At 38.1% G+C, this 25,812-nt stretch overlaps 1 protein-coding gene across 5 annotated transcripts in view; it reads left to right on the top strand.

Moving 5' to 3' along the window:
- The window catches only part of myo1d (myosin 1D), a 103,626-nt gene that overhangs the window by 14,564 nt on the left and 63,250 nt on the right, over positions 1 to 25,812 (top strand). For all 5 annotated transcript variants that reach the window (XR_005947658.1, XM_041231595.1, XM_041231597.1 and 2 more), the window contains 2 exons: positions 22,305 to 22,513; positions 24,419 to 24,512. Coding sequence is in view for 4 of the 5 variants with exons in the window: in XM_041231595.1 (XP_041087529.1) it covers positions 22,305 to 22,513; positions 24,419 to 24,512 (303 nt within the window). In the remaining variant the exon portion in view is untranslated. The remainder of the gene's footprint in view (positions 1 to 22,304; positions 22,514 to 24,418; positions 24,513 to 25,812) is intronic.

Below are 25,812 nucleotides of genomic sequence, written 5' to 3'. Positions count from 1 at the left end.
TGGCCCTGTGCTCTGTACAGAAGCTGTGAGGGGGGTTTTCATTTTCTTATTTGTTATGGTAACTGCCTCTTCTCTCCCCGAATCTGTGTCCTTCATCACTGAACTATGTGGTTCTCTGTCAGTTTACTTGCATTGTTGAAGTCTGATATTTTAGAATAGTGGGTTAGGAATCTCATGCTAAATTTAGTTAAATTTTCAGCGTGAAAAATAACTTCTTATCTGCTACAAAATTGCAGGTTACAGTTTTCTGTGTCGAGGCTACACCCTCCAGAGCTCCGTACAGAAGACCGGAAACTTAAGTATTCCCAGGAATTGTGTGTGTTTTTTTTTTTTTTTTTTTAGAAAGTAAATCTGTTACTGATATCAGTAATACTGATATTATAGGAGACTGTGTGGTCCAGTGGTTAAAGAAACATGCTTGTAACCAGGAGGTCCCCAGTTCAAATCCCAGCTCAGCCATGGATTCATTGTGTGACCCTGAGCAAGTCACTTAACCTCCTTGTGCTCTGTCTTTTGGGTGAGATGTTGTTGTTAGTGGCTCTGATGCATAGTTCACACACCCTAGTCTCATGTGTTGTAAAGTGCTTTGTTATGGTGGGCTACTATGAAAGGCACTATATAAAAATAAAGGTCATTTATTATTAATAATATTATAATTAAACATTTAAGATGGCAACAAAGAGTGTCCTTCACTTTGATCTGTTACCTAATATAGCTGGCGTAGTGTATGAAGAACTGTACGGCTGTACACAGCTGTATTCTATGATTCTCTTACTCGGGTTCTCTAGTTTTGCTACTATTTGATGGCATTTAGAAAGCTGTTGTCGCCACAGTGTTAGTCTTAAATCGCAGACCAAATGAGGTAATGATTCCTATTTTCTACTAAATGTCTTGGGGTTCTTGACCTCTGACCTTATATGGCTACCATACTGAGATTCTGATACTTCCCAAATACAGTTTCAGTTTTTGTCCTATTGTTTGGTATGCAAATTCTTTTCTATTATTGTTACTGTATAGTTTCATTGTCATATCAATGATCGTGACCAGACCTGGGGTCAATTATAATTATATCTACAATTACAATTACAGCAGAATTGTTTGCTGAAATTACAATTACAGTGATGTGTTGACTTCCACCTAGCCCTGGGAATGAGCTGCCTGGCCAGCCAGTCCAGGGAACTCTGTTCCCTTTACACAGCGCCCTCAAAGGTTGGGAAGGAGATTTATCACCAAGAATCATTCTGTCTCCTGTCACATGCACTAATTAATTATAATTACAATTACACTAAACATCTACGGGCATCGACATGTTTACTAAGCAGTAATTGCAGGTACAAATGTAGAAACATACTAGAGAACGTTTTTTTCAAACAAATGGGGTCACTAAAAGTGGTTGAAAATACAATGCAATACAGAGCAAGTTAAACTTCGACAAACCTGAATGCGCGTCACTCAGTCCAACTCGCATATCTTCCAAACCCCACCTTTTTAAAAATGTTCAGATTGTTGGATTTAAGTGCTGATGGGTGTGCAGAAAATTTTAACGGTGTTAAATGTATTAAAAATAAATAAATAAATAAATTGTAGGTGTAATATAATTTAGATAGTGAGGCTGGGTTGAAATAGGAAGATAGCAACCAAAAATGGTCAATCCACACAGGCGACTCTGTGTCTAAGTCTCAAAATTCAGTGTGCCGCTTGTCCTTACAAAAACAATGCAGCATACTAAGAAAAAATTGTTTGTGCCAAATGCAATCTAGGTGAACTTTACAATCAAAGTAATCATATTTAATGAGATTGATATTAAATTGAGACATGGCCATACTTTTACTATGACAAGTTTCATTGTTGATTTTGTAGCTGTCTTATTTTAAATGTTTTTTTTTTTTATATATTTAGTAGTCGCCAATTCATTTTACCCCGTTTTTCTCCCTATTTGAAATATCCAATTGTATTTTTAGGCTCAGCTCACCGCAACAACCCCTGCGCTGACTCGGGAGCGGCTAACACTAACACACTCTGTCCTCTGAAACGTGTGCCATCAGCCGACCGCTTCTTTTCACTCTGCAGGCCCACCATGCAGCCAGCCCAGAACTACAGTGTCGGAGGACAACGCAGCTCTGAGCAGCTTACAGGCAAACCCGCAGGCGGCTGACCAGGCTACAGGGGTCGCTCGTGCTCGGTGAGCTGAGGACACCCTGGCTGACCAAAGCCAAAAGTATAAGTGCAAAACTGCGTTGCATTTTTCTTTGTGAATGTGCTAAATGAAAAATGGCAATTCAAAAACCATCAAAATCCCCTCCAAGGTAGCAAATCCTCAGAATTTAATATAAACCAAACTGTCCCGTTATATGGTATGTTACCACCCCTTGCAACATTTTTTGATTGACATTTAGTGATGTAATTGCCTCCCAGCCAGAATTCAGACTTTATAATTCAGGCCTTCCCGATGAGTGAAATTAGACCTGAGAATTTGGGCTCCCACCCAGGTTGGGTGCCAACTCGAGTAATTTGAAAACATGGAAACAGAGGTGTGGGGGGCAACTCAAGCACATACCTGGGTTCTGTAGTTCATGGAAATGTGGCAATTACAATTGCAATTAAAAATACAATTATGCAGGGTGGGCCAAGGTTCAATTACAATTACATTGTAATTGTTAATAATTATAAATTAGGCCTACATGATTACAATTGCAATTGACCCCAGGTCTGATACAGATCACATGTGAGCTGGATCGCGCTGATAGTGTCTTTACATGTGAGCTGGATCGTGTAGATAGTGTCTTTACATGTGAGCTGGATCGTGTAGATAGTGTCTTTACATGTGAGCTGGATCGTGTAGATAGTGTCTTTACATGTGAGTTGGATCGTGTAGATAGTGTCTTTACATGTGAGCTGGATCGTGTAGATAGTGTCTTTACATGTGAGTTGGATCGTGGATCTTTACATGTAGATAGTGTCTTTACATGTGAGTTGGATCGTGTAGATAGTGTCTTTACATGTGAGCTGGATCGTGTAGATAGTGTCTTTACATGTGAGCTGGATCGTGTAGATAGTGTCTTTACATGTGAGTTGGATCGTGTAGATAGTGTCTTTACATGTGAGCTGGATCGTGTAGATAGTGTCTTTACATGTGAGCTGGATCGTGTAGATAGTGTCTTTACATGTGAGCTGGATCGTGTAGATAGTGTCTTTACATGTGAGCTGGATCGTGTAGATAGTGTATTTACGTGTAAGCTGGATCGTGTAGATAGTGTCTTTACATGTGAGGTGGATTGTGTTGACAATGTCTTTACATGTGAGCTGGAACGTGTTGACAGTGTCTTTACATGTGGTACACAGCTGTTCTCGGTTAATTTTTTTAGTTCACCAAAAAAAGTATAGTTCATTCAAACTTTTATTAGGGCAGGGGAAGTCATTTTACCATGCCTTAAAAGTGTAACAGAACACCCTGCACATTTTAGAAGAAACACATTGTTACCTTTGCTGTGTCCTGTGTTGTTCGTATTGCAGCGTTATATTACATACTGTACCACTGCTGCCGTTCTGTGTGACAGAAACAACATCCACACATTTCTGATAGAAGTAAAATGGATGAATTGCTCAGATCCACAAACTGAATATTGCCGTCCCCTGCTTGGCGTGTTTTTCATGCAAAAGATTACAATCAAGGGCAAACTGGTATAGTGGGTTACACCAGCCTTATCATGTCTGACAGTTCATGTTTTCATGGAAATTGTTTTGTCAAAATCTAAGTGTCTTTCACTTTGGCCTAATATAGCTGGCATATTGTATAAAGACCAAATGCAGTACTTTTAAGATTTTTACTTTATAGCTAGTCTCCTTGACACTAACCTACCCCCATGATCTGGAAATATTTTGTTGACAGAATTAAAAACATTAGAAATAAAGCATGAAGCATTGACCTGTGTGCAACAGTAATGTATTGCCCATTATGTAGGCAATATACTGCCACCTTTGTAGTTGACCTATTTTCACCCTACTGAGGGAACACCTGTTTCCAATCATGCAGAAAGAGAACAATGGGGCAGAATTCCGAGATTTGTGAGCCATGGCGTAAATGATGCTGTGAGATTCTCTAAAGGTACTAGTCACTGATGATGATTGTGTGTAGTAAAATGGTTAATACAATAATGTATTTATTCCTGTGCTGTAATAACTTGGTGCATGCGTTATCACATTCAAGGTGTATCTGAGCTAAGGGGAGGGAAATGGGGCTAGAGTTATCCGATTACATTGCACAGTTGCCACAGCAAGGACTGCACCTAACCTGGAAACTGACCAGGACCAAGAGCTGGTGCTGGCTATTGAATTTCAGCTTTTTATATTGTTATTATCCCATCATTTGTTTCAAGGATCCTTCAAACTGTGTCATTGGACATGTTGATTGTGAGGAGTATAGGGCATTCCGGGTTAGTCACATAAAAACTATTTTGTCAATAAAACTACTTTTAGCTTTAATACATATCATATTATGGAAGTTGGTTACGAATAGTCATTTGAGAACATTAAGTACCTTTTTCCTGTAGCATTTATTTTGGAAAAATGTCTTGAGTGCTTCACGTATAACAAGCAAGGCAATTGACATTCCTCGCAAGCATTTTTTGGCAGGAGGCCGGTTATTTTCAGATGCACTGTGGAGGCTGTAGATTCTTAATAGGCTCTTGTATACCAGTGCAATAACAAAACAAGGCTAAATTGTTTAAAAATTGACCAGAGTGACTTTGAAACAATATGCAAGTACAACACAACACAAAAACAAAGAGATATAAATATTCTATCTGTTTGTTATTGGTAAACTAAACAAGGGGTGGTGATGGCTTCAATTCTTCACTATCTGTCTTTAGTGTACTGTACCCTGATAAACCACATGTGAGAAAATGAAAAAGCAATTTAATTGGAAACATTCGTCAGTCAGGGCTGCACTTCAGTGAACCAGGCATGAGCAGATTGAGGCAAACAGCTAGTGATGACCGGATGAAGCCTGATTTTCTGTGGCGGATTTTAGTCCGTTTAAGGGTAAAGAGGAATCATCTCTGCATAAAGTCTCAGATTTCTCTAAAGATCAAAGAGAGAAATAATTTTGCTTCATTCTCATCTCCTTAAACTGTCACCCTGCACCTTGTAATAAGAACCTACTATATCAATAAGCAACGGAATAGTGAATATGGAGATGACTTTATGGATTGTAAGCTTGAGGCTCAATGCCACTGCCAGCGATATACCAACCCTGTGGATGAAAAGACTCCAGTCTCCATCGCACCTTTTCCTAAACTCCACGCAAAAGATCTGAATAACACGACACTGTTGATGCTTCAGGCAAGCTGATAGTGTTTGATCTCCAGGTGTTTCTTATATGCTGGTAGATGCTGGTAACTGGATCTTTTGATCAAGTACCTTAAGTCAATAATTCTTTGCTAGTTCAAGGTACATGTCAGGCATGAGCACAGTTTGTTTGTAGAAGCACATTTGTTCATGACAAACGTAGACCAGTTTGAATTCCGCCCTGGTAAGGTGCTGATAACTTTTAATTTTTTTAAATTATATATTGGAGTTAGATAAAAATTTTGAATTTATTATGGAATATGTAAAAGGTACATTACCCTGTTGCAAACCAGTTTCATTAACAGTGGCCAGAAGGTTTGATGAACTTTGATTGAGAACTGATAGCCAGTAGTCTTGTGCCAGGTGCTTCTGTATCTAAGATTTCCGATGTTTTAAGGAACAGTGTCAAAAGAGCTAACTTTGATCTGCATTCTTCACATTGAATAAGTGTTACATTGTACACTTTGTTAAAGCATAAACAGCTATTAAATGCAATGACGAAAAAGCTGCTCTGGAGGTCGTAAGCCTTACTGTTGGGCAGGTGTTTCTTTATTATTTGTCCAACTAGGAATCGGGAAGAGCTAGAACACTGTGGAGTCAGTTCTCATGATATAAGGAGTGGGTGATCTAAATACTGACACACTTTTTATTATTCTAGCTTGTGTTTTACCACAGGGGTGATGAATTGACCAGCTTTTCACATTAATTAACAACAATAAAAACGCAGTGAAATTAGGTTCTCAGAATACGAGGTATATATTTTAGCATGGCGGTATTGAGAATAGAGAATATTAAAATAGAGCCCTTTGTTTGGTTTGTGAATGTAACTAAAGAGGAGACCTGACTTCTGATTGTAGTTGTTTCTTTCTAGTGTAATAACATTCACACAAAAAACCAGAGCCTTTTTGTCTTAACTAGGAGCTCTTTGTTCTGGGACGACTCTCTGCTTTGCTGTCTTTTGCCCATCCACACTCCCAGCACGGTCACTAGCAGTGGGCACAAGAGAACCAAGAGCTCTTGCCTCCCAACAAACACCAGTTGACTGGCCGTACAATAGAGCGTTGGTCCCAGGACAGTGGCGCGGTGCAGGGACAATGGGCTCTTTGAGAGGGGTCTGTCCTAAAGACACTGGGGTCAGGAGCTGAGAGCTGTGGGAGTAGGAATCTAACACAAGTGCTGTTTGTACAGCGGTCATGTGCAGGGAGGAGGCAGCAGGCTGGAATTTAACAGGTACAAGTAGGTAGCAGGTACCTCTGTTAAGACTGAAACACATTGACTTCACAAGTAAAACACAAATTGACAGGGTCCTTTTATTAGGACAAAGAAAATTGTTGTCTTAAATAAATGGGCTTAGGGGTGTAGTCCTAGTCCAAAAAAAAAAAATCTCAACAGTTAGAAATACGTAACACAAAGGACATATTTTAATATACAAATTATAGTGATTTGTTAACTTTCAAAAATGCAATATCGTGATTCATAGCAAGGTTGAAAATTGCCATTGCTATTTACTGAGCTTGAGGAAATTCCCACCAGCTCATTCCCTGAAATGAGTATGTGATAAATTAAGTCAATTGGTCCTGTTTATACTGATTTGTACTGTGATAGGTACACTGGTTATGGTTTTACCATAGTTTTGTTTAAGGTTTTGATTGGTTGAGGATTTTGGGTACTTGGAAATAGTTGTAATGGCAAATTGGTCTATTCTTAATGGTGCTGGGTCAAATATTCGACCAATTATTATTATTATTATTTTTTAAACTTTGTGAACGAGTGCCATGCTGGAGTGTAGCCAGTGCCACGGGCCTGTGTTCTTAATAAGTACCGTTAATAGCCCAGGTCATTTTTAGTCTTAATCTGCTGCCAGCTCATGTCTCCCAATGTTTTTTTTATTTATTGAAATGTATTTTCATGCTATGGAACCTCCTTGGGCAAAATGGAATGATACCCTTTGCTGTGATGGCTGTCATTGTGTCAAGTAACGTTTTGGTTTCTGGGTGATAAAGACCACATGCTTTTAACAAAGCTGCCACCGAGGCACTGATTTCATAGAATATAAAGATAGCAGGCTAACTGGCAATGACTGTTGGGAAAAACCATGAAAGAATATGACATAGAGTTTAAAATATGAGAAATGGGTTTTTCCGAGGCTCTGTTAAATCGGCCCTGAATAAAGTTAGCAGGTTTCACTAGAAAACTAAACTCTGCTATGAAAAGAAACCACCCATGCAGTAACAAGATGGACAAAGCCTGGACATTCAGCCAAAGAATCTTGACTTGTAACCACAGACGCACAAACAAGACTATAATAGGGCAGGGAACTAAAATGTCTGTGTTGTGTCATACGATGAGAAGCTTATAAGCACTGTACAAACATTTGCAGATTTGTAGAATTAGTAGAAAAGCAGAATCGCCAGCACGAATTAGAGGGAATGCAACTCCTAAGGGAGACAGATGGGTATGCATATAAAAACCCTTAACTCACAGCTATAAAAAAACAGCCCCTGGTCATAATGTGGTCTTCAAAGGATAGCCTGTTATAGGACAATCAGCAATCCCATGGGAGTGGTTCAGGGCTAAGATAGCACAGTAGTTAGAACCAGTGTTTAGGGCTAGGGCTGGGCTGGATGAGTGCAATAAAATAGAGTAACTTCCTGGAACAGAGGGGGGAGTTAGCAGGGTTAACAGGTAGCTATCCTTTTTCTGTTGGAGCCGCCAGGAAAGGATGAAGGGACATGTCTAATTACTATGTGCAAAACTATGTAAACTCTGGAGAAATTCATGTATCCTTGGAATACTGAGCCATGTGCTTGTGAGGAGTACACATGCATAATGTAATTAAACAAAAAACAAAAACAATAGGACTACAAGTTTCATTTATTTCACTTAATTTTTACTCACATTACTTTACAACATCAGCTTTCTAAGCCTTTTTCAATTTAAAAAAAGCTTGATCAACCTCAATGACATTGAGATCATGTGACATTTTCGGTTTCAGGAGGATTAGAGATGGAATACTCACAAAACATTACCTCATGAGATTTATTTAAAGGTTGTTTTTAAATGATGAGTCAATGGACTGAATCTAATTGGGTAGTTTTGAAACGTATGGGATTTTTCATATTCTAAAAACAAGTACTTTTTCAACAAATAAAATCTGAATTTTGAAAAGCTCTTCACTTGCACAGCTGCATTCTATGATTCTCTTGGTCAAGCTTGATAATTATTTTCCACTGAGTATGTTTTTATTCACAGAAACACCAGTGTGTGGTTGAAATTCTCCCAGTTAGACTGGGATCACACATGAGGAATGCAAGGCTGCAGGCAGGCAGATAACCGTATCGCACTAATGATCTCTACACATCACAACTGGGGCATGGCACAGACTTCTCTGCTGAATGTTTCATTACAAAATGCATGCTCGGAGTCTTTCCCAGTTTTTGTAGTTTCCAAGAAGAGCCAAAGCAGTGGTAGTCTAGCGTAACAAAACACAAACCCCTTCTTCCCCTCGGCACGTACACAGTATAGGAGTGTACAGCACTTATTAAATGTAATGGCAAAATTTAGGGCAAGAGCAGCTGGGCACTAAAGTCACTGGTACGTTTGCAACTTAAATATAACATGGACGGAGGATCAATCAGATTTAAAGCATTACGTGTGCTATATACTGTTTAACAAATACCATAACATTTATTTTATGTTTTAGTAGACTATCCTGGCTCCCTCATGAACTGGGTATTTGCTTCTGAAGTAATATCACCACTGTGCTGCACATACTATATTCAAGCTTCCCTTTGCAGTGATTTTCCTGTCTGAAAAACTTGCATGAATTAATGGCAGCAATCCCCAAATTACATTTTAACCCAGCTTTGTCCTATGACATGCGAGGGTGGAAACTGAAACATGGTGGAATTCAATTATACTGACTATCTGTTTATCAGTTGCTGTTTGGATAACATAGTTACTATTGTACTTCATATCTTGTGGGCTGTACTACAGTCTGGTTAACTTGATCGTCATTGTGGACTTGCTGACAACAATTTGTACATACAGCATTAACAGAGAACAGTTTAGAATCTTTAAAATAATACTGTTTTGTGAGTGCTGTTGGGCTCGGTTCCACACAGCAGTGAGTGTGCAGCTGTAGGCTGTCAAACTTACATTTTTACAACTAGAAAACCAATTTCCCACATTTGGAAAGGACATTCTATAGCACAAGTTATTGAGCTAATAATCTTGTGTCAATGAATGCATGGTATTGAGGTTATCTGCTTTCTCAATTTTTTTTTGTCGATATATTACTGAAGTATTGACATTAGTAATCTGCTGGATAATTTGTATTGTAGAAGGCAGACACTGGGCACTAGTCCTAACCTTACCCGATTCCCATAGAAATATAACCATGGCATACCATGATAAAACCACTGCAGAACACAGCAAATGCATTGCATTGTCGTGTGAAGAGCCTGCCACACTGAAATAAACTGCACACTTACAAGGCTAAACTGTAAGGTTTTACCCAGGTGCAGTAATATCTTTGTTTTCTGTATCGATGTCTGACTGTCAGGCCTGTTCTGTTTTCTGGCAACTGCTTCTTTATTTAGCTGGCATGATGTTTTGGGTGGAGGGAGGCTACCGAAAAGCCAGAGAGGTTTGTAAATGGCCTGCGCTGTACTCAAGCGAATGTCAACACTCTGTTCTTATATAATTACAGCGTATAATGAGTGCTGCTGCTGTGTCAAGGGATTAGAGTCTGGGAAACTGAGAGCCTTCCACCCACACACCTCCACTGCAGCCTGTCAGCTGAATCTCTAGAGCTGCTCGACCAATGATAATAAAATCTTCTAGTCTTGAGCTGATGAAGATTTTGGACCTCTCACAAAACATGTACTAATTTATATTTTCTCTAAAAAGAAACATTTTTAAATAAGATATCCTACAGTGCAAGTGCCTTGGTTGCAGTGTTCCCTCTAAAGGGGCGTTCACATCGGACGCGGCGCGAATGCCAGCCTCCTTGCACGCCACTCTGCAGTCGGCGCAGACCACTGTTCACACCGAATGCGACGGGGGAAATGTCAGTGGGCGGTCTGTTACGTCACAGCTGCATGTACAAGCAACAATCAGTAAATGCCAGCGGGAAGAGAACTTTATACAGAAGACAAAGCTTAGTAAAAAAAAAAAAAAAAAAAAAAAAATTAAAATAATGACTCGCTTTGTATATTAAAAAAAAATTTTTTGGTTTAAAATTTTAACTGTGACACACACCATCCTAGGGAGGTCCAATGATTTTCATAGTCCGTCAACACAACCAATGTGTTTTGTTTATTTTGAAAAATTTTAACTCCATAAATTTTCTTTCTTTGTGAGTTTTGTCTGGTTTGCTGGGTATAGGCAAAGAGAGTGTGAGTTAAACGCATGATTATACATTGACATTATTGAGCATAATCATATACACACGAATGAAGAAAATGAATTTTTTTTTTTTTTTTGGTGGGGGGGAGACTGTGGTAGTGGTATTGTGCATCTGACAACACAATACCTGGAACAATGACCAGCAAACAAAAAAAGATAATTGCGATCGCCCTACTCTACCGGAGAAAGAAAAAAAATGTAAGTTCGCTGTTAGTCCATGACACCCTCAAGGAAAGAAAAAGGCACTACGATTTTAAACCTACTTAATTTTGTATTATACAACTCTGAAAATTCTGAAATCAGAACCACAAGCTTTTCCACGCAAAGGAGCCTTGTACTTTCCCCTGATTTGCTGTTGGGGGTTTATGTCATGGCGTGGCACGGTGAAAGTTGAAAATAGTTGAGCATCATGAAAGTAAGTAAAATACAAACTTGTTTTCTGATGTTAATAATGTTTCTTTTTTTGTATTAACAGTATTTCGTGCACGTGAGTCAATGAAAATTTTGTGTTTTGCTCCTTTTCCAGTGTTCTTATTTATCAATGTACACGTTATAAAAACAAATTAATTTTAGTTTTGTGATAAAACTGGTCCTTGTATTGATTTTATTGTTAATCTTTAAACAGTTTGAAGCATTTCTGAGTGTGTTGTGGGCCATCAGTATGAAGTTATTTTTCGTATTAACACAGTATTTAACGCGGTTGTTTTGCAGTGAGGATTCGTTGCTGGTTTTTTATCGATTGTCCATGCTTACCAATGAACACGTTTTGATGGTGAACAATACATGTAATATATGTTAATAAAGATGATACTGCTTTTATTAATTTTTAAAACCATGTTTGTTTTTTTTATTGTGCTGCAAGCATACCTTAATACACGCTTGTGTTTGGATATTTATATGGCTGTCTAGTGGGTTTTACTGTTTTTATTATTATTACAATACAAACTTATTACTCACTGACACAACCTATAATGATGTTTTGCTGGAATGTTGTAATGTACTTATATCGTTTCTATAAGGTTGTATGCAGGCAGCTTTTTCATGATTGCATTTGAAGTATTTGCAGATTTTAGTGATCATACATAGTAAACGGCAAGTCTCAGATAGCCGCCATTCTCCAGTAGGCGCTGGGGCTACTGGCAAATATTGTAAATAAACCCTGGGGCATTTATTTAAAGATTTACAGTATTTTTTATTATTTGTGTGCTTGTTTATTTTACAATAGTAACATTAATTAAACACTTGTTTGTCGTGTGAAAACTGTATCTGCCTTTTTTTTTTCTGTAAAGCATGGGTCCAGATCATAAAAGAAAAAACTACGGCTGACCGTTTGTGGATGCATTAAATGAACTAGTTGAGTAAAAAAATTGTGAATGCTTTGCGAGAGTCGAGGTTCCATACTTAGATTTTAGACGAAAGCACAGACTTAGCATCAGAGAAGCAACTGCTGCTATTCATAAAATATCTGTCACAAGTTAGTTTACATTTAACTTGTACTCCCTTGCTTACATTATTTATTAATTGTAAACATATATACTCTATTAAGAATTAACTGTATGGCAGCAGCAACTTGCTAGTGAAGCACGGAAATCTTATGCACAGAAGGATCGTGTTGTAGCTCCTGACAAATCTGGGTTCCTTACTGTGAGATGAATGTTTACATACATTCTGATATTTCACTGTGGCAAAGTGGTTAACAGTGTGCAGGTGATCAGTCACTAGACAGACAGTTATAATCCAGGTGCAAAGTTGTTTGATGATTTGTATGTCCAGTGCCTGTTGCAAAACCAAACAATAAACAATAAATGATGTTAAGTAATACAGCGGCGTGTATTACTTAATTGGTAATCCCTGGGTTTGTCCCAAAATAATAGTCCTGTTTATTATACACCCACACAAAACACATACACAAGTCAGTTTAGTGCGTGAATTAGTGCTCGTGGTGCAAATACTGTTTCTTCGAGATACAAGTGCAGTGCTGTAATGGGTTTGTGCTGGCCCTTGGCGACAGCTCCGGAACATGTTCGCCATTTTAATATCAAGACTTTTCTTTTTCAATAACCAAAACAAAGGAACAGATTACATCATTCCGTCCCCTACTTATACCGTCACTCATGACCCCTTGGTAAACGATTGCACCCGCTCGTCCAATCTGAGGCTGCCACATTATTTCCCTTCCGGGTCGATGAGTTAATGCACCGAAACGCTGCCTCTTTTCTAAATGATTGACTTCCTTTTAACCCTAGGAGCGAGGTGTCAGGCCAAGTAGCCCAGGGTACTCTGTTCCCATTACTTAGCGCCCTCACAAGTTGGGAGGGAGATTTACCACCAGGAATCATTGTCTTTCTGTCACATTCACTTAGGCCATACTTTTAATGTGCTCATGTGAAAACTGAAACACTAGTAATAAATGATAATGGTCAACCTGTGTGGGGTTATTATGTGGTTAAGTTATATCTAGGCTTGTTATTTTTCAATATCAATCGGTAAAGCTAGTTAAACGTTGAATTTGAGTTAGACTGAAATAAATTTATATAGGATAAACATCAGTAAAACCACTTATTATTATTTTTTTTATTTTCTCACCAAATAATCTCTAGTTTGTGTAGTTTTTATAGTTTCTGTCTGTCCGGTCTCCTTTTCGCTCTGATTGTCTAGGGATCGCTGTCAATCTTCTCAGTGGTCCGTTACTACTGTAGTTTCACTGTTCCTTTCATTTCACCCTGTAAGAGCTGTCTGTATTACTGTCAGATAAGAACTTCACTAACCCTAAGCACACGAGCTGCAGCTTGCTATTTCCAAAACTTCAACTGTACACAATTAAAGCTGCGGTCACCAATTCCATACACAGCACTTGCAAAATATTTAAAATATAAACATGCTGAGTTCATTGCAGTCGTCAGCTGCATAGATCATTCAGCAGAATGAGGCAACAATATGTAAGTACAGACACAGCAAACCTGGTTGTAATGGGGTAGGTCTCTGTTTTACAACAGCAGTTTAAGATTGCACATAGTTACTGGTACACCTGGTGGTCCCTGCTGGAAACACTGGTACTTCAGATGAAAAGGGTGAAACCCACTGATTTTAGGTAGGGTACAGTTGGAACAAAAACTAGGAGGGGCACCAGCCCTCCAGGACCAGGATTGGAGACCCTTTATCTGGGTAATTATTAGATGGCACAGGTTGATACATTTAACCTGTGGCATGCTATCAATATCAGCAATTGTATTGTCATAGTCCAACTGTTCAAACAGTATATATAGCCTACAGTATAATACTGTCAAGACTAGATAAGGAAAATGTTGTGTAATATAATACAATCAGATTAATCTGAAGTTATTGAAGGACACTGGTCTCCAACCCATAAGGTTTGATAAATCCCTACACATGACTATGTATAGATGAACATTATATAAGCAAATGAGATGTCCTTTTTTTGGAATACCATGTTCCTTCTCAAAAACGTGTTTTAATATTAGCCTTTAATAAAGGAAAAAGACTGCTTTAATTAAAGTACTTTTTTCACATTTACATTTTATTTCTGTTAATAAAAAAATAATGTTTTCTGGGGAGATTAACGAAATACATTAACTTTGCTCATATAAGGGTTACTCTTAAATTAATTCACGCTCCAGTTCTCGTGTACTTTTATTATGGTAAACTGAGCATGCATGACTTAGAAATTTGGCTCTCAGCTAAGCAGAATTTCCCAAAAACTGGGCTCAATTCATAAAAGCAAAGCGGACCAGAATTTGGGATGTTATTGAAACACCAAATTGGCCCACAATTTGGGACATTATCTGAAAAGGAAAGCAGCCCAGTATTTAGGACGTAAATGAGAACGGGCAGTCTAAATGTAAAACTGATTACATTACAGATAAACCTAATGTATCCTATAACAAAACTGTAATAGTGGGCAGGATCTATATTTACAATTAAAATATATCACGCAAATGATTATAGATATATGCTATTTGATAGAAAAAAGTATGTCACCACAGAGAGACAATTCTTACATTCATGCATAACATGGTAATTTATATAAAGTAATAGTCACCCATAGTTTGTTATGTTAGTACAGCAAAGTACTACATTATATTTAAATTGTAAGATTCTGGAAAACAGATCTGTCTCTCTCATTGCAATATTAAAAATGCTTCCAAGCTTTCGTGTGATGATATATTCCTGTGACAGACAAGGACCAATCAAAACCAAATTCAAAATTATTAAATTTACTTTCAACTGCACATGCGGCTTCGAAATACGCATGCGCCAGCGAGCTGTGTCGAAAGCCAACAAGTGACAAAATATCCTTGAGTGAACATGCAGGCTCTAAGAAACAGACGAGAGAGAAGAAAGAATAATTAACACAAATAATAAACGTTGTTTGTTTTTACTTTATTTGTTTTTGTTTATTATTCTTTCTTCAGTTCATTCCAGCAGCAACGCTTGCGTCACCCGGCATTTCGCTCAGGTAAAAGAGCCGCGGTTTGGCCACCTCTGATATATAATTGTTGAGATACTTGTTTTGGAATATTGTTTCATATAAGGCAACACAAATAATACATTTTAAAAGTTTCTAAATATCTAAAAAGCTTAAATGGAACGCTGCTTGGTTGTTTCTTTATTTAGGGTTCAAAGTTGACGGTTTTGCTCCTAAAAAAATTGTACCACGTGATAAATGCTTTATGAATATATATATATATATATATATACATACACACACACACGTATCTTATAAATCTTTTACACAAATTTGATGAAAACATTTGTCTTGGTGAAATGATTTTTTGTTTTATAGTACAAACCTGTAGTAATATTGGTGCTAATTCTGTTTCTACCCTTGAAAGGTGATGGATTGGTGGCACAAGGTAAGGTTGGGGTGATGCCTTTTTTTCTTTTTTCTTTTTTTTTACCATCACTGCATCAAACGGTTCATGTCTCGAAGCGTTAACGCAATAAATATTTAACGAAAATTAACAGCAGTAATAGGTTTGGAGCTGTAGATAATACAGTATTGAAATATTACTAGTACTGTACATGACTGAAAACTACTAAATATATTAAAATGACATCAGATTAAGTGTAATAACCCCCAAAATATAAATATCAAAGGAGAGTTTGTCAGTTCTGGAGCTAATCTGCAATTTGGTTTGCATCAGCGTTGTAACAAATCAAAAGCCATCTGTGTTTTGGTTTATTTTTAAATCAGGTGTGCTACAGTAGCTTTTTCAGAGGAGAAGTTGGCTGTGGGAACAGTCTCCTTGTCTGTTCAACTCTGTAGATCTCAATCACACTAGAACGTCACCTTTAATTCAGGACACATGGAAAAAAAGGAAACAAAGATACACAGGCTTGACCTGCTAATCAAACAGTTTGATGCATCGATTAGTCTGTGCTATCATTCCAGTCTTAGGTCCACCCTTTCAATCTCCTTTCACTCGTGACCCTGTTTTTATGATCCCAGAAGTAATCCAGGCTTGTGTTTTATTGAACTATGTCTCATAAACCACTGGGCCATCTTGTTTTTGAGCTTATTAAGGAAATGCAGAACTGGGAAATCCCCACAGAATTCAACCAAGTAATAAAAGTGTGAAAGAGTTTAAAGTCAACAAGCACTTTCTAATGCAGATTGGTTTTCTCAACTACCCCTCCTGGTTATCACAAGATCACATTGCAGCTCATTCCTTGATAAACGTCTGCTTTTTGCACTTCAGTAGTTTTACAATATAGACTCCTCCAGAGCGAGTCTAACTTCTGCCTAATAGAGAGCAGCTGTAAGTATATGAGAATATAAATCTCAGGCTGCAGCAACTAGTTGATTGGAGGGGAAGTAGATTTGCAAAATCAGCTTTGTTTTGGTATGGTGCATAATACATTTATAATGAATTGACACAGAGCTGTATTGCAGTGATCTGCTCCACTATCCACTTTCCCTTTAGCACAATCTAGTGTAAACTAATAAAAGTCACCTGTGAGTAAGCAAACACAAAGTTTATACCCTTACCATCTTTTAATCCTCCACTCTTGCAAGTATAAACCAATTACAAAAAAAACTCGTCTTTTTTTAAACTGTGTGCCGCCTCTGAGCATCTCTGTCCCTTTCCATGCAGGCTGTTACTTTCACTCTTAGGACAAAAGCTAAGCTTATACATGTGATTTACCTTTGGTTTTGTTAATTGAGATACATTGTACAAATATGCAGGGCAGTCTCCTTGCATGATGTATTGTGGATTCTCCCTTGGGAATCCAAGCCTGCACAATCAGCATGTGTTTGACCCCTCACGTGGTCAGCAAATACAACCTGGTCAGAAACAACTGTGAGCAGAGGGAAAGAAGTATGGTTTATGTCTACAAAAACAATCAGAAGTTTTTATATTTTCGAATTGGTAGAAAAGGAGAATAAAACGAAAATGTGTCATAACAACAGAAACAGCGAAAAAGTACTTGAAAGGAAAGCGTGCTACTGAACTGCAGTATTTGAACGGAAAGCATGCTACTGAACTGCAAGTGCATGAAACCAATTGAAGCACATTTGCTACGGGGCAGCGATCTGTAACCAATGTCATAGGGAAAAATGTGTTGGTCAGCTTTTGTGATAGAACTTTATTTTATGGACGTGGATACTATTTTCTAATCGGTATTTTGTACTAGTTAAACTTGTTAAGCCTTAAATTTATGGTTTAAAACTGGTTCTTTTAAAAGTGAATAAATCTGTCTCCAAGTGTCTGACATGTATGTCAGGTTGTGCAATGTAATATAATAAAATTATTGCTGCCATAACAACCAGTATGCACAAATGCAGAGGGGCCTCCTAATCGCATATTAATCACAGAGCACCTGTCAGTGCAATTCAAAACATCTAGAGGAGGCTAGGAGGCTATGATTTGTTGAAGATTGTTACACAATCAAGGCATTTATTGTGTTCATGTAAAGTGTGATAGAGAGACAAACAGACAGATATATAGACAGTCGGACACAATCAGACAATGAAGGTCCCCATTTGAATCAGGACCCTCAGGGAAAAAAAAAAAAGATAAGCAACATAATATAAAATAACACATGACATGACTGTTGTAATTCAGTGTTTGCAGTAAATGCAGATAGCTTTTAATCCTTCCCCTAGCACATAATGCAGATAGCTTTGTGGCCTCACTGGACCTCTGCCCAGTAAACATTTAAACCTTGTTCTCATTACAGGCCAGTCACAGCTCAGGGTTCCCTGCTGTATTTACTGTAGGAGTTGTGTCCTTGACACTGTTCCAGATCACACAGGTTCAACCCTAAGAGCACCCTAAGGGCTCTGGAGAACCTCTCCAGTCGGAGTGCCTCCCTGCTCCCTCCAAACAAAGAGACCGCAGACAGGCATCAGCTGGGTGGTTAGTGCACACGCAGGTTACTTGTAAGGCTAATTGTTTTTTGATGACTTGAACTCCCCAAGCAGCTAATTGCTGCTTCTGTGAGCTGGGCAGGTGGCAACAAGATTCTTGTTTCCATCACAGCCAGATAACAAAGAGACACGTCCTTCCAACAAAGAACCTTCCTCCACAAAAACATCAACATTTTGAAGACTCTGATGCAAGATGTGGCAGCACTTCAGTGATTACTCAGTAATTCACCTGTGCCGTATTTGTTAAGCATTGAGTGAATAAAAATTAATCATATAGCATTAAAGCAAGTCTAAATCTGTAGACTGTCATGATTATTGTAAGACATGATTTAACTTTCATTTCTTGTGGCTATCGCTCTAGAGTTCAAAAACCTGATTTGATGTTGATTTTTTAGATACAATTGCAGATGCACGTTTTTCAGTCCAGTAAATAATCCAGTAAAATAATAAATAATGATCTTTTAATGTTGTCATAGATGAATCCTTCCCTAAATGATTGGGCTTCAGTCAAACATTTTCTACAAATAGACACGATTTCCTGCTGAAGCGCGTGATTGAAAACAAGGTAGCTGCTTTTCTACAAAACGCATGAAATAAATTCAAAAGTGAGATGTATTGTAAGTAGCAGCAAGTCTAAATTAGTGACAGCAACTTTGTTTATTTGCTTCATTCCCTCGACACAAATTTTCCGTAAACAGTGAGTAATATCTGCAATGTTCATGCTTGCCCAATCCCCACTTGTGTTCCACACAGGAGGTTTTTCACTTCCTGGCTCTGTTTTCTAGCTACGATGCTTCCAGACATGTTCTATCAGAAAACCTTGTTCTCAATTCCTGATTGTTGAGAACCAGAGAGATTGCACACCTGGTGCCATGTAGATGTTTCTTGCTAGAAATGAACTCCACTTAACGTTGTTTGCTTTCCTAAAACTGCAGGGCAGGTGAATGACACACAGTTCAGTATTTACTCGGAATCTCTATCCAGTACAGATTTCATTTTGTATAGTGGCATACTATTTTTGTAGATGGCATACTATAAAGATTAAAAGGTGTGCCGATGAAAAGAGAAGGTTCGTAACAACGATTGTTATTGCTGTATTGTTGATGCTACAGATAGACCTTCAGCAAAGATGGGTCACAGAAATGGCTAAAGGTGAAATAACACTAGCTTGTATTATCCTGTATTAGCAGCACAACTGTCTCATATGCCCGGTATTGTTTTCCAGATTTGATTTCGTTTCAGCAAGTCATTACAACAAATTGCATTCAAACTCCTACTGATTTAAAAATCTTAAAGATCTTCTCACAGCACTCTCTTCACTTCCTGCATTACAGGTAATATGACCCCACCCGAGCTTGAAACTTGTGTTCATTGTTACACATAGGAATGTATGTGGGATTCAGCTGGGGTTCTGTAACACAGGAAGTGACTGAGGAAAGGCGCACAACAGAGATGCCAACTGCTAGGTTTTGGGTGTAACAACTATGGTTTTCATGCAGTTGTTATGGTGCTACGGGCAAAGCACTTAAAACTAACTTTCTAATAGAAAACAACTTGTCAGTTGCTTCTGCAGATCATATATAGGCTCACTTGTGAAAGCAGCGTTTCCCAACAGTAAAATTGCATCCAAGTATGGCTGCAGGAGGACCAAAACTACAGTGATTATTATAACTATATCAACATAATTTAGATATTTTATCATGTACTATTCTGTGCATACTGTGATGCACATGCTGCTGATATATGTCATGGTCATCACGTTTTTTTATCATATTGATGGTTCTAAGTTGGATTTGCAGCCATGGCATAGGATGTTTTGACTAAATCAAAATCTCATTCGACATAAAAAAATAAAAAGCATTTAACGGTTTATTCAATTTTCAATGTATTTATTTATTTATATAGCACCTTTCATGCCACAGTATCTCAAAGTGCTTTTACATGTAAGTTAAAACAAAGAAGTCTGCAATATCAAAAAGTAGTACAAATTACAAAATAATAAATTATTATTATTATTATTATTATTATTATTATTATTATTATTATTATTATTATTATAAGAACATAAGAAAGTTTACAAACGAGAGGAGGCCATTCGGCCCATCTTGCTCGTTTGGTTGTTAATAGCTTATTGATCCCAGAATCTCATCAAGCAGCTTCTTGAAGGATCCCAGGGTGTCAGCTTCAACTTATTATTTTATTATTATTATTATTATTATTATTATTATTATTATTATTATTATTATAATAATAATAATAATAATAATAATAATAATAATAATAATAATATCATCAATAAATACAAAAAAGCACAATTACACAAATAAGCAATTTAAAATAGATAAACATATTTGTCAGGTTAAAAAGGCTAAACTATAAAAGTTATTTTTAATCTTGACTTAAATGTGGACTGAAGCAGCATCTCTATTAGAAAAAGACAATGAGTTACTCAATAAGGGCATTATAATGAAATGTTTTTTTCCAAGTTATCTGGTGCGTTATTTCAATAGTAAGATTTTAAAATCAGTTCCAAAACGCACTGGAAGCCAGTACAGTGAGGCCAGCATAGGAGTTATAGGTCAGTTTCTTTGTTTCAGTAAGAACCCTAGCAGCTGAATTCTGAACAAGCTGCAAATGTGAGAAGGCACCATGCAGAAGCCCATGAAATAAAGCATTGGAATAGTGAAGTGTAGATGAAATATAAGCATCAATGAACTTCTCAGCATCAGACAAAGAAAAAAAATATAAGCATCAAAACTTAAATCAGAATCAAAAGTAACCCCCACATTTACAACATCAACTTTTATATTAGAGCTCAGGTTGCTCAAATCTATTTTTAAGGAATTTGCAAACTCGAGTTGTTGCAGAGAACATAACAGCAAAACTTGGTTGTAAACATAAACGCAAACATTAAAAAAAACAAAAACAACACTGTACCTACTGAGCATATCTAAGCGGTGTGCTGTTGTATTGAAGGGTCTTTCTAAGAAGTGTTACTGACAGTTGAGTGGAATACAGATTGAGGCCCGTGTAACAGCAGCCCCCAAAGCCTGTGCTGTGTTGAGTGCTTTGTCCAAGGCTGCAGCCTTATGAAAACAGGGATTGCTGTTCTTGGCCTGGCCAGGAGAAAGAAAACAATGAGCGCTTTATTCAGGGAGTGGAGAAGACTGGGACTGCCAGAGGCAGGTTTGTGAGGAGGAAGGAAGCTGGTGTGCACTGAAGACGCTTCATTCATTTGTTATATTTTTAGTGACATTTAAAATAGCTGTGGTTCATTGTTCCCATATATTTGAGTTCCAGTAAGTGGTTGCTCATGTACCCAAGTGTGAAACCCCACTGAGGCACAGGCTGTAGAGGCCTTGCTGCTGTTAAGTGTATGATTCTGTTCCTCCAGTTTACCCTGAAATGACCATCCTCTTAGGAGGTGAAGGAGCAGTACAACTATAGCCAAATGTTTTGCATCACCCTAGAGAATTCACAAATTTTGCTTAATAAAGTCAAATGAAACCTTCTGAATAATGTTACATAACATATTTAATTACATATAGCTTTGTAGTATTCCATATATTAAACACAAAAATTTTAATCTACAATGAAATATTGTACTACTATTATGGCCTCTGGTAGACTTTAGCAATATCATTTTGTACTTATTTTGATTACATGATGTTAAATAAAAGATCAAAATTATGTTTGTGTAAGTTTTTTTTTTTTTTTTTAACTATAAATTGGCTCAATCCTAAAATTCTAAGTGATGCCAAACTTTTGGCCATAGCTGTACTGTGTCAGTGCCCAAATGATCATTCAGCTAATGCATTACCTGACTGCACCACATAGCCCCCCATTATCCCTGCCATTTATTAGCTGGTGTCTCTTGAGATGTCTCACCATGGCAGGTGTAGTGTACTGTAAGGCGAATGAAGCTCCTGGAATAGGGGAATGGCAGAATTTTTAAATCTGTTAGACGGTCCTTTATTTTGGTAATTGCCAGACGATCCCCCTCTTTTGTGTGTGTGAAAGTGTGCCCTGCCCTATATAGAAACATTGTCTATGTCTCCACAGGTTGATACAATGTGTTGCTGTTTCACCGGTCTCTATGTCATGTGTATGACTCATGTGGTGATTGCTGAGTGCATTCTCTCTGGCTCTCATGCAGGTTTGAGAAGGGCCGGATCTATACCTACATCGGGGAGGTGGTGGTGTCAGTTAACCCTTACCGCTCCATGAACATCTACGACCGGGCCACCATTGAGCAGTACAGGGACAGGGAGCTGTACGAGCGTCCGCCTCACCTGTTTGCCATTGCGGACGCAGCTTACAAGGCCATGAAGAGGAGGAATAAGGACAACTGCATTGTCATCTCAGGTAGGCAGGGATACTTTCTAACCTTTGCTAGCATTACTTTTTCAAATCATATAACTTTCAATCATAATACTTTTAATCGTAATTAAAGAGACACTGTTTCCTGGATAAAGGCATCAGCCAATGAAATGAATAGTAATGTAATCCGTTCCTGTGCTGTAGGTCGCATGGCTTGATGAAACGGGAAGTGATTTTGCACCAGGATGTAGCAACAACATGTTCTTACAACTCTTTCTCTTTGAACTATCTGATATTAAAGTACGAAGTATCAAATACAAACAGCCAAACCATCCACAAGGTTAAATAGACTTTAACCATTGGCAGTACTGAATGAAGATTTAAAACAAATACATCATGAGCAGATAGAATTAAGTGTTTTATTGTATTTGTATTTATGTATAAAATGACTGCTGTTCTGTTGCTGTTCAGTTAAAATGTCACATTGTTTTAACCACTGGCCAGATCAGTGATACTGAACCTTTTCACATAGCCATTTAGTTCATGTTTCTAAACTCTTTCATCAGAAGTGCTGTTCCCCCTATGGTTTGTCACAATAAAATAAAATCTAGCTGGTAATTAACTGCAAATGCCTCAAAGATGAGGTCTCATAACTTAACAATAAACAGTTTATTAATACAGATAAGAAGCATCTTTTTAAAATCAAACGGAGAAGGACAGGTGATACCTTTTCTTGGACTAACTAAACAATTATTAGTTGCAAGCTTTCAAGACCTGAAAGTGCTCTTCAAGTGAGAGTAGGAAAGAGAGATTGATGTTTGTAAAATAAAACAAAAATGTGTAACATACAAATAAGCATTAGTACTTTAAAACAGCCCAAAACAGTGTACCTGTTGGCAGAAGTGTTATGCTTTTTTGTATGGCTTATGGACCTGTAGCAGTTCAAAACACTTTATTACTATGCGTTTGTGTATGTGTGTGTTGCACAAATAGTGCCCTCTTGTGTTGAGAATAAAAAAGACAACCAACCCATCGGTAAGTGCAGTGTACAGTACACTCCGACAAGCATTGGCACAGATAAATAATTATGGTGAGGTGTACTCATTGCCTGGTTTACCATCCTCCAATTCCCTGCATACTAAATAATCTGGTATCCCTAACTAACAAAGGAATTTACCGAGCAGTCCATCCCACAAGTGCAGTAGAACCTCAAATATCACCCTGGTTTCCTGCCTTGTGCTTTAACTCCCCCACCACATTGCCTCTGAAGTTACTAACAGGTATGCTTCTTTTTAAAGAATTAATCTCCAGACAGACGGTCAATGGGTAACAGCCATGTGCAGAAATAATGCTTGAGTTTTAGTGCTCACCTGAAGTGCGCCAGGTTACTGTTTTTTCACATCAAGATAAGCACACTTAAGTGAGCTCTGACACTCAACGGCTATTTCTGAATGTGCCTGTAGCGCTCTTCATCTGGCCAGGCTTCAGTTCTGTCCTACATCAAGGTCCCATTAAATTATCAATTTTACCTTCCTGTTTTGAATTCTGAGTTAAGAAAAGAAGACATTGAAACACAGGGGCTGTGGTGGCCGTGGAAGATGCCTGAAGTCTCTGCCATGCTCCTCTGTGCTTGGACCATTCACGGAATGGTGGATCATTTTCAAAAAATCAGGACACTAGCATTGCTAGGTGGACTTCACCGGCAATGATTTTTCAACTACAGCCTTCCAGTAGTTAAGGGTCTCAGAGTATATGAGGTGATCATGCCCCACACCAGTGCGGTTTCCAGACCCCATCATGTAGACAGGTCCTAATAATGTGCATGGATACAGTACTGACAAATTGGAAACACTAAAAGGTGAATGTCCTGTCCACCGATACACTAAGATGTCAGTATCTGAAGTTAGTGTTCTGTAGCTGAACTACAAGTGCGTGTCTGTTCTGTTGCAGGGGAGAGTGGTGCCGGGAAGACCGAAGCCAGTAAATACATTATGCAGTACATCGCAGCCATCACCAACCCTGGACAGAGAGCTGAGGTTGAGAGGTGAGAGAGCTTTCAGCTTGGTGTCGCTGGTTACTTTTCCCTCATTGGTCCTGAGTCATAACATTTTAAGGACAGTTTTTAAGAAATTTTTTTTTCAAAGATGCTTGTGATTAAATCAAGTTTGCCATTAATTAATTTTTTTTAAAAGAAAGAATAGGGACCCCCCAGCCATGAAACTCACAATGCAGAATAAACAGTGATTTGTTATGCTGCTCTGTCTCTTATTAAAAGTAGTTTATTACCTGATTCAAAATAGTATTCAATAAATATACTACTGGTAACTGTATATACTTTAAGATCGTATTTTAAAAGCATTTAGTTTTAATACAAACCATCGACACGTCCTGCGATTTTTAACGGGGCCACACTGGTGAGATGCGAAGAAAAATAGGATGGTTTCTTTTTGCGACTTTTTTTTTTTTTTTTTTTTTGTCGTCGTGCAGCAGCTTGGGAACTGACCAATGACCAGAGGAGAGTCGCCGATCACACTGTGCGCATCTGTCGCCATTGGTGTGAAAGGTAGTGTCATTTTATCGCAGGACAAACCGGATCGCGTCCAGTGTGAATAGACCTGTAGTATGCTGCACTTCATAATCTACAGATACGTCTGGTTCTGCCATTGGATGTCGCAGTCATTTTGAGCTCCGCAGTTTGCGACGTCATCCAGACCTTCTTTTCTTTTTAATACAATGAGATATATATCTGTAATTACACACGTTACACAATCAAGGTAATTACCCAGTGGACTGTGCACTCTTGTGTTGAATGGTGTACTTTGAACAAAGAGCCCACACTTGCATAAGGCAGAACAAAAGTGACAGAAAGACGGACAGGCAGACAAAACCCCTCCCCCCTCGGCTTTTGAAATCCTTAGCAAACCCGTCAATCAAGTACGTTGAATCGATAGCACGAAATAAGAAACCTTTACAGTGACGCCCAATGCTTCATGTTACATTTTCAATTAATATATGGTATGTTCAAGTGCAGTTTTTGAAGAGCTAGCAAGAAGGTATTGATTTGGCTATGGGATTATGAACTGGATATAGAGGATATTGGGTGCAGTGCTGTGATTAAAGGGAGGACCCATCAAGACTCATTTAAAAAAACAAAAAAAAAACATGTAGGCGGTGGTCTTGGGTATTGGAGTCTACCTATTCTATTCAAAGGTAGCAAAGATAATATTTGAATAGACAAGTGATCAGAAAGGCTGCCATGGTCCTGAGCTTTGCAAAAGGCAGATCTGTATATTAAAAACTGCCATTCTTATGCTGCAGTGATTTAAATATATTCAACATCGGGT

The sequence above is a fragment of the Polyodon spathula genome, chromosome 28 (genome assembly GCF_017654505.1).
Source record: "Polyodon spathula isolate WHYD16114869_AA chromosome 28, ASM1765450v1, whole genome shotgun sequence".
Lineage (NCBI taxonomy): Eukaryota > Metazoa > Chordata > Actinopteri > Acipenseriformes > Polyodontidae > Polyodon > Polyodon spathula.
Note: the sequence above shows the minus strand (reverse complement) of the source record. Positions and strands in the feature narration are given on the sequence as shown.